Below are 14,018 nucleotides of genomic sequence, written 5' to 3'. Positions count from 1 at the left end.
CAAAATGATATATAATAGAACTTTAATGGTTTAAATCAGTCGCCGTGGAGATCAGGCTTGATATATTTTATTTTTTTTAGATAAGCAGACAATATTATTAATCACAGCCTCCAACAAGAATTTTTTTAGATAAGCAGACAATTTTATTAATCACAGCCTCCAACAAGAAGCTGGGAAGAAAGCAGAAGACAGCAGACCTAGAGAAAACAGAACATGAAGCAAGCATAACAACGCTAACTAACCAGACACAACCAACCTAAACTACTTATTAAGCTTGACAGCCGGAACATATAACTACAGCTGAAGCGTCCTACAGAACCACCTAAACAGCGACCTAAGTGTTGAGTGGGTGCCAACCCAAGTCCCACATCGGAAAGATAAAAGAGATTTATCTTGAATATAAGCAGCAAAAAAAACTCCATTAGTATGAGGCCTTTTGGGAGGTGCCCAAAAACAAAGCAGTGCGGGCTAAGCCCAAAGCGGACAATATCGTACTATTGTGGAGTTAGGCTCGCTTAGCTGGCCCAACAAGTGGTATCAGTGCCGAGGTTAAAAAGTTGATCTTGGGGTTGCGGGTTGCAGTTGTGTGATGTGGGGGAGGCTCTCCAGAACTACGATTGGAGGTCTTGGACGGCTTGTGTCGAAAGTCTTTCCGACAAAGGTGGTCGGACGGCGTGTCCCGCAAGATGAAATTAATTTCAAAGAATAAAGTTTAAGTATGCCAATATGAGTTAACATTGTCATATAATAATATCGACGTTATTAACGACCCGAACCGATCTACAATAAATATATTTTTGCCGGATTGGATTGAAAATTTTCAAAACTATTTAATTTAGTTAATTTGTTAAAACGCTCTCAACCGGACCCACGCACACCTCTAAACACAATTAATCAAACTGAATTATTTTCATTTTCAAAGTAAACCGAATTGTTTGCGCACTCCATCATCCCAGGGTAACCCAACTACCCAAGTACTCAAATTGTCTGCGCTCAAACCGTCTAGCTGTGTTTAAAATTATAACTTATGACTTAACATGATTTAATACGATAAGCTGAGAGGTTAAAATATATGTTTATCTAATTTTGACTTATTAATGATTTGTGAGTTATAAAAAAAGTGATTTGTAAGTAACTTATAACTTATATATAAGTTTTATTAAAAAAATACCACAAACTAATTCCAAAGTTTTAATTAGTTCATTATTTATTTTTTATTTAAAGTCAATTTATGAGGGTTGTATTGGATTAGGATTTTAAAGCATTTTTTTCATTCATGAAATCCGAGGGTATTCGATTGCGATTGTTTGAAATCCATTAAATTCTTGAAGTATTCAGTTAGGATTTTAAATTATGCTACAAAATCTGGTGGTATTCAATTGGGATTTTAAATTTTGCTTTAAAATCCGATAGTATTTCATTGGGATTGTTTAAAATACATTAAAATCTGATGGTATTCAAATGTTGATGGATTTTTTTGGATTTCATAAAACGATGAATTTTGTGGCATTCTTCAGTGTATTTTAATTTTTTTGAAACTCCACCAAGATCAATGAGATTTTGAAGCATTGTACTTAAATCCTATAAACTCTGCGACATTTTATCAAAAATCCACACAAAATCAAAATCACATATAATTCATTAAAATGCATAAATTAACAATAATCCATTAAAATCCCAGTCGAATACAACATCGTAAATACACAGTTTTACATTTCTCGCTGTGTGTCCTTCCTTCGAGCATAGACAGCTCAATCCGGAATCAGACAAAAAATGCAGGGACTTGGTTTCTAAACAGCAGTAAAAAACAAGAGCGAGAGAGTAAATGTCAAATTGAAGACAGCATTGAAAGAGAAACGGCGATTTCTCGGGGCGTATATATACACGCATACCGCTTTTCGCTTCAAATTTCGTCTCCGCCCACATACATATATACAGACACAGCATATACATACAAATACATACACAATAACAGGTCCGCATCCATTGCTTTCGGGCAGCAGGTCCAATGGCTCCTCCAATGAAAATCGTGTTTGGATTGCTTACTCTTGTAACTCTCGGCATGATCTTAGGTAACTCTTTCTTCTATCTCACTCTACATTTAATCGAGTTTCAAACGATTTTTCAGATTCCACAACTTCGGAAGGCTTTGTCGAAAGTTCAATCATAATCTTTCGACTCTGCAACGATTTTGTATTGTATATCACTAAAATCAACTAGAATCCAATCAAATTCAGAATTTTTTTGGTCCATTAGGATTTGAATTGAATACAATTATTGAATAATCGCATTAAATTTCTAATTACAGGGGGAAAGAGTACTAAACAGTAAAATGCTTGCTGCAAGCTGAGATTTGTTTTGTGATGTAGAATAATTTATGACTAAAATAGCATTACAAGTTCAGTTTTCTTGATATTTGAGATGCAATGATTTGTTTTAAAATATATTATTTAGAAAAAAGTACGATAGTTTTACAGAAGTTAATTTTCATTGTAACCCAAAATAAATCACTTACCAAATTTAGTTTTAGTATTACAAAACTGTTACTCCCTCCGTCCCTTTTTATTGTCACATTTCTATTTTTATTGGTCAAATTGACTAATCTTTGACCAAAGATTATAAGTTACTCTTTTATTATTTTAAAAAACTGAAAATTACATCTCCAGCAACATATTTTTTTTATTATTTCAATTGATAAAATATTAATAAATTCCAGTCAAACTTTGGTCAATTTGACGGGCACAATACCAAATGTGACAACTAAAAAGGGACGGGGAGAGTAGTAAAAAACTATATTCTGTATTTTAATTTTGCTTACTTACCTAAAACACAAATATTTTATTATATGAAAAATTCTATTATGTTTGTTTATGCAGGTAAGTAAAAAATAAGTTACTTTTGAATTTTTTGTATAATTATTAGAATTGACTTGTGGATTAACTTGCAAGTTAGATTCTAAAATACTAAAAGTCTCTTTTGAAAGAAATAACTTCGAAGAAAATCTAAATAGCCCCTCTTTGTCTTTTGGGAATGTAATACTAATCTTCACATATAAGATGATATTTTAAACTCTTTAATGGTACTAACACATCATTTTTTTGTAATTATAGTTAACGATAGTTATAATATTATATTGTGCGTTATTTATTTTATAATCGGGTGATATAACATATCATATAGCAATTCATTGTATGTTCATATATCATTTAAAATTAGTATTTAATATTGAAATTGAATATTTAATTTTGAACGAAAAGAGGAAAAAATATTAATAATGTTTAAGAAAGTACTGCACTAATATTTTTTTATCACTAATTACAAATGTCAAACCAAACTTTTCAACTTTAGTAGATAATTACTAAATTTGGTGGAATTAGAGGGAACACTATCTTTACGATTTTCGCAATATCTTATGTTTGGATTTAAACATTTTTACAATTTTACACATCACGGAACTCACAAAGAATCTTCAAATCTCTGGTGATTTAACAATTGTAATATAAATGAAATTTCAGAAAAAGGATAGTTACAAATTTTACAATTGAAGTTTTATTCTATTTAGGAAATCTACTTATATTTAGTTCAAAATATAAAAGCATAGAATATATATATTGTATATAATTACTATATTGATAGATATCATATAATATTATGTAGTTACGATCCTTATTTATTTTACTAGTGTCAGACTGCCATGACGACCAAAAAATTTCTCCTACTTGTATACATAAATATAAATTTGGTAATATCTTTTGCCTTGCATGCAGGAGCTTTGGTTCAACTAGCGTTCATCCGAAAGCTCGAAGATTCTACAGGTTGATATCTTAAGACCTCTTAGTTTACTGTTTTGGCCTGTTGGTTTGGTGCATTATAAATTTTCTTATATGCCTAAATACTGAATTGTGCCTTGATCAAATTATCATTGTACAAATTACTGTCTCATCTCCACTATTTGTTATTTTTTTATCCCCTTCGAAAAACAAGATGCACGAAATTGAGTTTTTGCATCCTAGTGAATTCATTGTATTTAAAAGTGCCAACACTCCAGTGGCGTTCTTACATTCATACCAGATTTACCCTTCCTTGAGGGGGTGACCACTACAAAATTATGTTTTATCTGGTAGTCATTCTTATTGTGTGTTATCAGATCCTAACATTTTCAACTAATGCTTTAGAGCATTTATCTGGTCCTTTAAACCTCCCTGCACCCTTTTTCAATGTATGTATATAATACTACACACACACACACACACACATATAGGGTCCTACTCCAATAGAAACTAAATAGAAACCAATGCGATTTAGTAGAATGATGGTGGTTTTGGGACCGGCGATGGACCCCGAGATGGGCGTAGACAGGGTCTAAGTGGGGCCTAGTAGGGCCGGGCCGGGGCCTAGATAATAATGAATATAGAGCCACAAAATTCTCTTCAGTTACGCCCTATTTTCTCGCTTGCTGTAGAGGATCTTAATTTTTCATATCATTTAATATTTAAATCTTGTTCATCTGTTGCAACCAATGTGATTTTTGTTGTTCCAGGGTCCGAATTTCCTTCACTCAGGAGAAAGCATGTACGCGGTAATTTAGGCAATCTCAAACTGCCAGGTGCGTCTCCTATTGTAGCTACACTTAACCTTCTAATTTATTTCAGTTTATTCGTTATTTCACATATTCATTGATTATGTGCCTCATAATATCACATTTACACCTATGTTGGCATCCAACTAAAAAGTTTCAGTTCTTTTCGTAATAGTTTTGTTGTTCTTTTTTCTTGCTACCAATTATCTTCTATCATAGACCCTATTATATTTTGAAGAAAACATGTTTCTCCAACTGTATTTTGTCAATGCACGTCCTATCAGGAAAGCTATGAGTCTAATTTCCATATGAGGGAGTATGGCTGTTCAAATGAGTCTACTTAAGTTTTTTTACTTTTTCTTTTGCCTTCTTTTCCAGGATTTTCTCCCTGGGCGAATGACAAAGATGCAATAACTTTACGTGTTGGTTATGTATGTTCTCCGCCTTAGTTCTTATGGATGAAGTTGAATGTTGATTTGTCATTACTGCATATCTTCACTGTGCAAGAATCAGGCATCTTTTTAACAATCATGAAATACCTGCTTAATCATTGTTGAATTCACCAGTAGTTATCTACTTTAATAAATAACCTTTTCTCATAATCCTCTCTGTGTCGTGTTATCACACATCATTTATTAAATCCCAGTATCTTACTTACATAAGCATCTGTATTTTGATGTATTTACTATTTAGTCTTACAGTCATCAAAGGTCTTACCTAAACTCTAGTTACTCTAACTGAGGTCGGTATTATGTTTTATCATTTTCACTACCGCGGGGAAGAAATTGAGTATATCTAGTCCCAATCAATATCTATATTAAAGTTTAGAAGGATAAAATTAGTCCATGACTATAGCATGTACTGTTGCCGTGTTCAGTGCTAGAAGAATACATTTTTATGAAAAAGATTTGTTCACAGATTGCTTTAGATCAACTTACTTAAGATATTAAGCTTTATAGCGGTGTTTGTAAGCCTCATCTAAAATTTGTGCTTGAAAACAAGCTTAAACAATCAATAGTTTGTCTGATACCCAACTTAATATGCTATAGTAGTGCATTACAATGGCATCACATCATCTAAGAAGGGTGTGATATCGGGATTCCAACACCTGATTGCTACTGTAACTATTAGACATTAGAGTCTTGTCAAGATCAAATCCCATACTTTTATGGCTGTTCACTCTGTAACTGCTATCTATATTTAAGCATCTGTGCTTATATATAAAATTTGTTTTAACAAACACTCTTTGGAGCTTGGCTTCCTGAGCTAGCTATGTCACTTATAATTTTTACTTTCTAGAGTCTTGTGTTACTAGTCTTCTTCATTTTGGATTAACATTGAGTCTAAGAAGAGGGATTTTCAATTAATAAAGACATTTGCTCAGTTATTTGACAACTGGACCTAACAAGATCTATCAGAAGAGAAGTTGAAATCAACACATATCGAGCTTGATACAAATCTAAAATTTCTTACCCTAAAGGGAGATCTATGTGATAGATTAATTGACGAACTGCAGCCCCCAACTGAATCTGTATACTTAATTTATACCGGCAGCAGCAGTACATGTCGTTGAGCCTGTTTGTCTTAGTTTCAAGTCATGGATATAAAGTGATTTTGGGTTTAAATTAAAAAAAATACTGTATGTGTTTGTTCAGTCAACTAAAAAGTTACTTGCAAGTTAAAAAAATAGCCCAAAGTCAGAATTTGGTCGAGGTTACCTTTTTGTGCAGCTCATATTATGTTTGTAATCTTATTTGATAAAAGCCAATATCATCATTTGCATGTACAACCTATCAAGGTTTATAACTTTCTTAATAACTCATAAGTTACCTTTAACATTAAAATTACCTATGAAGGTGACTTGTGAGTTATTTTATTGTTACTTTTCGACTTACTACACAAATACACCATTTCAAACAAAGTCAAAAATCACTCTAAGCTCGTATCTATAAGCACTGCCAAACACCCTAAGTAACTTCAAGTAACAAGCAATGCCTTTAGCTTTTAGTCAAACGGGCTCATCATCTATTCTTAATTCAGTTGTCTTTGTTAAATATGAAGACAATTTACTATCATTAATTTTTCGAACATGATTTGCCGGGGGAGTTTAAGGTCTGTGCTGCCTGTAGCTGAAAGTTTTGTTATATTTTTCATGCAGGTCAAACCAGAAATAATAAGCTGGTCACCTCGCATTATCGTGTTACATGATTTTTTAAGTAGGGAGGTATGGAAGCATCATCTGGTTATCATAATTTCTTTCCTGCATATCTTAATAATTTTATTTCACTGAATAACTGGTTGCCCGTAACATACGATATATATTTTCGTGTTTTAATGCTGTCTCGTACTCAGTGATAAATAGGATCATAAAACTTTGCTGTTCAAATATTTGTTTTTAGTGGAGAAATCTGTGACCAATCTTGGTGCTCAACTTAGGTGCATAGTATATTAGTATGCCACGTTTAATGGTTTGTATATCATAATTTCCTAACTCCATTGCTCCAGAATATTTGAGCTTGGGGGGGGGGGGGGGGGGGGGGATATTTGGTAAAGCATACACTCAGTGAAGGTAGATTTTGGAAAACATGCACCTCTCTCATGAAGTCGTTTACAAGCAGTGAAAGTAAGTGGCATTAAGTTGCATATTTGTTTTGTGGAAAAATTTTGAGATACATGAGATAATTATGAATTTATATTTAAGACATAGAGATAGATAAAGGACAAATGTCATCTAGATTTAGAGTTGATCTGGAGTAAATTTCTGCACTATAAAGGATTCAAAAACTCTACTTCTTCCGAATAGCCAGAAAAAGGATGCAAAAGTAATTAAGTTTTGTAGATACTGCTAAATATCTTACTGGCATGGAAATAGTGGTAAATTCAGTGTTTTGCTGAACCACATCAAAATTTTTCCTTTAAATAGGTTGTATGCCAATTTACATGTCTTATAGTAGGTAGTTTATGTGTTTGTGAAAATGCTTAAGTTTTTATTAAATCATAGCGTGTTCTTGAAGCTTAGACCAAGCGTGCTCTTGGCTATTGTTAGTGTTTGTTTTTATGATAACTGGGGTTTTTCATGGTTGGTCTGTAAATATCCTTGGATATGGTTCGTACCTTCAATAGAAATGAGGCTTGTCCGAAAGTGAAGTCTTTTGTGGTATAAAAGACCTTTTGGAGACTATAATTAACTAAAATCTATGTACTGCTCAAGTACTTGGTAAATATTTATTTTGCTTATGTTTATACTTGGATTCTATCACCATTGCTTGAAGGTTAGCCAAGATCATACTAGTACCATTTGGTCACTGAAAATCACAGTAATATGAAATGTTTGTTTTTCAAATGTTATGCCTGGATTTAATCCAGAGACTAGGTAGACCTTCGGAGAAGAAGATATTGGAAAATCTGAGACATAATATCAGAAGATAATAGCCTTGCACTATCAGTAAATTTTCGTGAATTTAATTACTCAGCAATATTGTACAGTGTTCCTATGATCATGAGTTTACACTGATATGCAAAAATATATCATGAAATCAAATACTCTATGTCAGCTGCCTTTCGTAAAAAATTTTATGCCTAAAAAATGTATGAATACTGTTTCCTATCTCAGTGTAGTTCAGGTGATCATATAAATATTAAACAGGGTAAATTTTAGTTGCATATGACACTGCCGTGTTCTGAAAAGTAACTCCATTTGCTCTATAGGAATGTGATTACCTTAGAGCACTTGCAAAGCCTCGACTTCAAGTTTCAACTGTTGTAGATGCCAAAACAGGAAAGGTAAATTCGATATCACTATAGCTAGTTAGTGGAATGTTATTCTACATTATTTTTATCAGTAGATTCATCAGTTTTATCAAGAAAAAATCTTAAGGGCTTCTTGCTGCTATATATATTGTGTGAAGTATTTACAGAACCCTTTGTCCATTCCTGGGTTCGAGAACGTTTAATATATGAGCCTTTATAAAGCTATCCTAGTAGTAATTTAAAACCTTTTTAGATATTAATTTTGTGTATTTGCTGTTTTCATCACTATAAGGCTCTGGTCATGATTGTGGCCATATGTGGTTTTATGACTCGTTGATTGTTACTTTGCAAAAATATGGCTCTGTGGCTGTTGTTTAGAAATGTTTGACAAGAATAAGATCCAGATAGTTTCGTAAGGGCAACTCTTTTTGCAACTTGACAAGACGCTTTGGAATCATTTTGGTATAATATGAGTTTTCAGCAGATTTTATAACTTGAATCATTCAAATTCAGGTGCAGGTAAATAGTATTGCACAAAATTTTGTGCAAGATTATCTGCATGGCAGAATTTTGAATCCAAATTATTTTTTTCCGAAATTGCAACCCATTCCTGGGTTTGAGAAAGGTCGTTATATTAGCCTTTACAATTCTATTCCTATTAACTTAAAATTCTTTCAACTTAAAAAATATACATTTTTGCTGCTTTCTTCACAAGGCTCTGGTCATGACTGTGCCCATATGTGGTTTTATGACTAAGTGATTGTTGGTTTGCAAAAATATTGCTCCGTGGCCGTTTTTTAGAAATGCATGACAAGGATAGGATCCAGATAGTTTCCTAAGGGCAACTGCAATGCAACACGACGAGGACGGTCTGGAATCATTTTTGTGTTATTTGAAATTTTGACCAGATTCTGTAACTTGAACCATTCAGGTGCAAGTGAATAGTGTTGCACAAATTTCAATTAGATTTTTACGTAGCAGAATGTTCAGTCCAAATTAATTAAATTATTTTACAAAATCTCAATCGTGTCCTTGTGCTGACATCAATCAGATCATATTTGATCATTAGATATCCCATGAATTTTTATATCTTTTATAACTAATAATTACTTTAAGTTATTAGGATCGATGATTTATTACTAGTTAAACCAGGTAAGACGATACTATGTGAATGTGTACTTGTATTATTTTTATTTGTATTAAAATGTTATGTATATTTTAAGATATAATTATATATGTATAATATGCTATCAAATATTAATCTGAAGAGCTAAATGACTAAATCAGAATTTAAAGTACTGGTGTATATAAGGGGCTTTAGCATATCTCCATTTTATTTTTTTCGAGTTCCACTACACATATAAGTTTCTACATGCTACCGTAGGATGGTCCACAATTAACTCTTGAAGTGCAAACAAGGACCAAGACACTGCTAATTATGAAAGTAGCACTATACACATAAGTTTCTTAGTCTTATTGTATATATTATAAAAGTATAAAACATTGCTCAATATCCAAATTAGGCACTGCTGCAAATTCTGAATTGTTGCAACGTTTTGTTTGATCTAAATGGATAGGGAATCAAGAGTGATGTGAGGACAAGCTCTGGTATGTTTTTGAACTCCAAGGAGAGGAAGTATCCATTGATACAGGTAGTACTTACAAGTGTTTCTCTAATATATTGTTACTGTTTACACAAGGCTGATAACTTATTGCTGACACCCTTCTTTCCCCCCACCCACCACCCAATTTATTTTTTACACAGTTCTTTCAATCTAGATCTGGAAGCAAATAATTCTGCTTATTATTGTCATCATTAACAATCATCTTGCTATTTTTCTTTTTGCATTGTGTAGGCGATCGAAAAACGAATTTCTGTATACTCTCAAATACCAGTTGAGAATGGAGAGCTCATTCAAGTGTTACGGTGGGTACCTGAACGGTTTATTTGTCAAATGTTTATTATAGACAAATGCTTTTTACTATTACAATACTAACATCTGCAGAAGCACAGGTATGAAAAAAATCAGTTCTACAAGCCCCATCATGACTACTTCTCTGATACGGTTAGTTCTTTGACACCTTATGACTATTGTATGTACTACCTTAGGTCAATAATGTCTTAAGGTATATTAGTTTATTCCTCATGTAACTCTTTCTTGATCCATGTACTTTCACTTACAGTTTAACTTAAAGCGCGGAGGTCAAAGAATTGCAACAATGCTTATGTATTTAACTGATAATGTTGAAGGGGGAGAGACATTTTTTCCAATGGTAAGCACAACCTTTTTCTTCCTTTATGAAGTTAAGATTGATGTTTTATTTCTGGTAGGCAAAATGCTAATAAAATGCTCTATGACTTTGTAACAATATATTAAATCTCATGATGAGATCTGGACATGTGTAGGGTTTGACACTTAGTTGTCAACTAATTTACTGTTGCAGCAGATCCCAAACAACCCATATATATGTTAATGATTATAAAAGAATATGCTGTCTTGAAAATAATTCAAAATTAGTTGAATTGTTTTTGAATTTCTAGTGACCAGGTTAGCTGCTAAGTTTGTAAAATTAGTGGATAATGTAGTTGCAAAACATCAGGATTGTAGCTGCTAAGTTTTAGGCACTTCAGTTACTTTTTGTGTATAAAATCACTAGTTTGTTCTCTGGAATAGAACAGTCTTGATTAAATTTTATTCCTTCCGTATTTTCTTCTGTTTTATGCTCAAAAGACCTACAGCTAGATTATCTAGACACACATAAACATTGTTGTCTTTGCTAGTAGCTATAGATTCTCTTTGATTCCGTGATATGTTATTCCATAATGATATCCAAAGACCTATGGTAATGCTTTCTTAGATCACTGTGACAGTATGCACTAGTTGTTTTGGATAGTAATATATTTGAAGGGAATAATAAGCTTTCCATTTTTCATTTGTAACCACCATACTTGAGGAGTTTTTAAATTGAAGGAATATAGAACCTTGCTCTTGTCCAAATGAAACTTTGATGTAACAACAATTTTTAACCCATGATGTAGAAGAAAGTCTAGTGGCTCACAAGCTTATTAGACTACTATTTTCAAATCCGCATATGCCGATGCCCTCTAGAGACGTTCATGATCTTTTCCATTGACGAATTAGTTTAGTTGTGTCATAAATCTGAACTAAATTGCATTTGTTCATATAAGATGGCCTGCCTTCAAATAGTCAGGAAATTTAAACCTCAGCGTATATAAAATGCTGGATATAATATTTATTGGATCTGTGTATTGAGTCTCATGAAGCATCTGCTGCATTAATAAGAGTATATATATAGCTACACATCATATTATATATTATTCGTCGATATATATTGTTGTGTGCAAAAAGTATATTTAATCTTTATATTTAAACAATATTTAAGTGATGGCAGGCTGGTTCCGGGGAGTGCAGCTGTGGAGGGAAAATGGTTAAGGGAATGTGTGTTAAACCTAATAAAGGAGATGCGGTGCTTTTCTGGAGCATGGTATTTTTTCCTTCAAACTACTCAATCACTCAACATATTCTTTTGATTCATCAAACTGTTATTGAGTACAAATTTGTTTTTGACTAGTTAGAGCAACTCCAACCATGAAAAACATTTAGCTAAAATGTGAGTTGGCATACCAAAAATAAAAGTTATAGATAATCTCTTCAAAATGTCACACTCCAACCACACCTTCCCCTTGTTTATAATTATAGCCAACCTCCTATGGATGGCTATATTTGTCGAACCTCAGCAGACCTGTACGAAATTTGTAAGAAGATTACACATCATTTATTATCATATTGAAATGATATATTCTATTTATAACAATCTAAATATTAATAACATACTATTTTTAAATTATAGTCAACCAATATAGCCAATACTATTGAAGTACAATGTCTTACAGGGTCAACAAATTTTACATAATGTCCTACAGGTCCAATTTGGCCAACCCCGTTGGAGATACTCTTAGATTATATTATTGCTGACATTCTGTTTGCAGTATCTACTGTAATTAATCATCAAAAGGCTATCGACTATGAAGTTTCCTTCTTTTCTGCTACAGGTTTCTGAAAGTTTTGTTGTTGATTATTGTGTAGCATTAAAGCTTTCCTTTATTCGTAGAAATCATTATACAATTGAAAAATAAAGTAAAACATATATTTAGTCCACTGTTATTATTACTTATCTATATCATACACTTAATTTGCCTACTCCCGTGGACCATGTAAAGGAACTCCCATTGTACTTTTTAATAGCAGAGATGCTTGAAAGCAACCACGTTTGTGTCATTACGTAATGCTACCTGGCTCAGTAAAATTATATTTGAATGAACTGGGTTGATATAATGTCCCATGTATGCATATTAGCGTATCTGTTGAGAGCACTTTCTATACCTCTAACTTCATACTTCCCTCTTGTTTAAAAAACAAATACATGAAAAACATACTTCTTTTTTGAAGGAATCATTTTACTTGTGTGTGGCCTGCACTGAAATTGGCTCTTGTCCTGATTCTTTCAGGGGCTAGATGGTCAGTCGGATCCAAATAGCATACATGGTGGCTGTGAGGTACTGGGAGGTGAGAAGTGGTCAGCTACAAAATGGATGAGGCAGCGAACTGCTTCCTAGTTTTACAAAGCTCTTGCTGTAACTGTATATTGTCTTGGCTTAATATACATAGATGTAGAAAAGCAATTGATTTTGATAAACGAGACCAGTGAAGTATTTTAAAAGAACAGAGTTATAGTTTTAACCAGCACAATAGAGGTTTGTCTAATTGTCTATGTTAGTTGTACGAGCAAATCTTGAAATAGATAGGGAAAAAAAAGGGAAGAGAGAAACTGTTGATAGATGGGGCTTTAAGGGATAGGGCGGCTTATTCTCTGGGCACAAAAAACTTATGTGCACCTGAGCGTACATAGGATTCAGAAAGAGAAAAAGAGCTGGTCTGGTTTGTAGGTGTATATGTTGAGCGGACGAGCAACCCCATCCTAAGTGTAAAATCAATTCTTATGCAATACTTAAATAAACACTAAAATAATGTGAAACTAGTTGAGAAGCCGCCGCAAATAAAAATTATATTAATAATTTAATATTAATATTTGTAGAATAAAATAATTTTGTGGCTGCCTATAAAAAGTATATTAATAATTCAAAATTAATATTTGTAGAATAAAACAAATTTTATATTATAAAATCTTGATGTAATACCAAGACTAATATATAAAATTGCAAAATTGGACTATATTCATGGTGAAAAAATGAAAATAAATTTCTACATGTAACTAATAATTTAAAGCACGACGAATCTTAATTTTATTTGTGTTTATTTTTTTTAAAAGTAATCATGTTCTTACATTGTCACCTTCCTTCAATTTTTTTGGATTGATTGTGCACAAAAACATGCAACTTAATCCGTGAGATAGCGGTCTGTAACTACCCTTACTTGTAACAATCTTTGCTTTCACTTAAAAATTACTTGAACGGAGCAAACAGATAATGCATAAATAATATTTTCCTGTGTAAATCATATAAAAATTAACAACAAACATGTCCGATGAACAAAACAAATAACATGTCCAATAAACAAAACAAATATTATAAAAAATAACTAACAAACATACATCACTAATAGTTAATTTATTGATATTATCCATCAATATCATGTCAAGATAATAT

General features: G+C 32.6%; 1 protein-coding gene across 1 annotated transcript; it reads left to right on the top strand.

The window, feature by feature from the left end:
• The first annotated feature begins 1,730 nt into the window (after positions 1-1,730).
• LOC108205829 (prolyl 4-hydroxylase 1) lies at positions 1,731-13,101 on the top strand. The gene is made up of 12 exons (XM_017375922.2): positions 1,731-2,072; positions 3,768-3,815; positions 4,541-4,606; positions 4,958-5,010; positions 6,738-6,803; positions 8,288-8,362; positions 9,907-9,981; positions 10,186-10,256; positions 10,344-10,395; positions 10,514-10,603; positions 11,744-11,836; positions 12,861-13,101. Exons 1-12 carry the CDS (start codon positions 2,009-2,011, stop codon positions 12,966-12,968), a joined length of 861 nt encoding a protein of 286 aa, XP_017231411.1. The 5' UTR covers positions 1,731-2,008; the 3' UTR covers positions 12,969-13,101.
• Positions 13,102-14,018: the final 917 nt, after the last annotated feature.

This window comes from Daucus carota, chromosome 2 (assembly GCF_001625215.2).
Source record: "Daucus carota subsp. sativus chromosome 2, DH1 v3.0, whole genome shotgun sequence".
NCBI lineage: Eukaryota > Viridiplantae > Streptophyta > Magnoliopsida > Apiales > Apiaceae > Daucus > Daucus carota.
The sequence above is the reverse complement of the archived record's forward strand: the minus strand, read 5'-3'. Positions and strand labels throughout refer to the sequence as shown.

Coding starts and splice junctions, on each gene's coding strand:
- LOC108205829 (XM_017375922.2), top strand. CDS start 2,009: ATGGCTCCTCCAATGAAAATCGTGTTTGGATTGCTTACTCTTGTAACT. Junction 5,011..6,737: donor TAACTTTACGTGTTGGTTAT/GTATGTTCTCCG, acceptor TTTTTCATGCAG/GTCAAACCAGAAATAATAAG. Junction 10,604..11,743: donor GAGAGACATTTTTTCCAATG/GTAAGCACAACC, acceptor AAGTGATGGCAG/GCTGGTTCCGGGGAGTGCAG.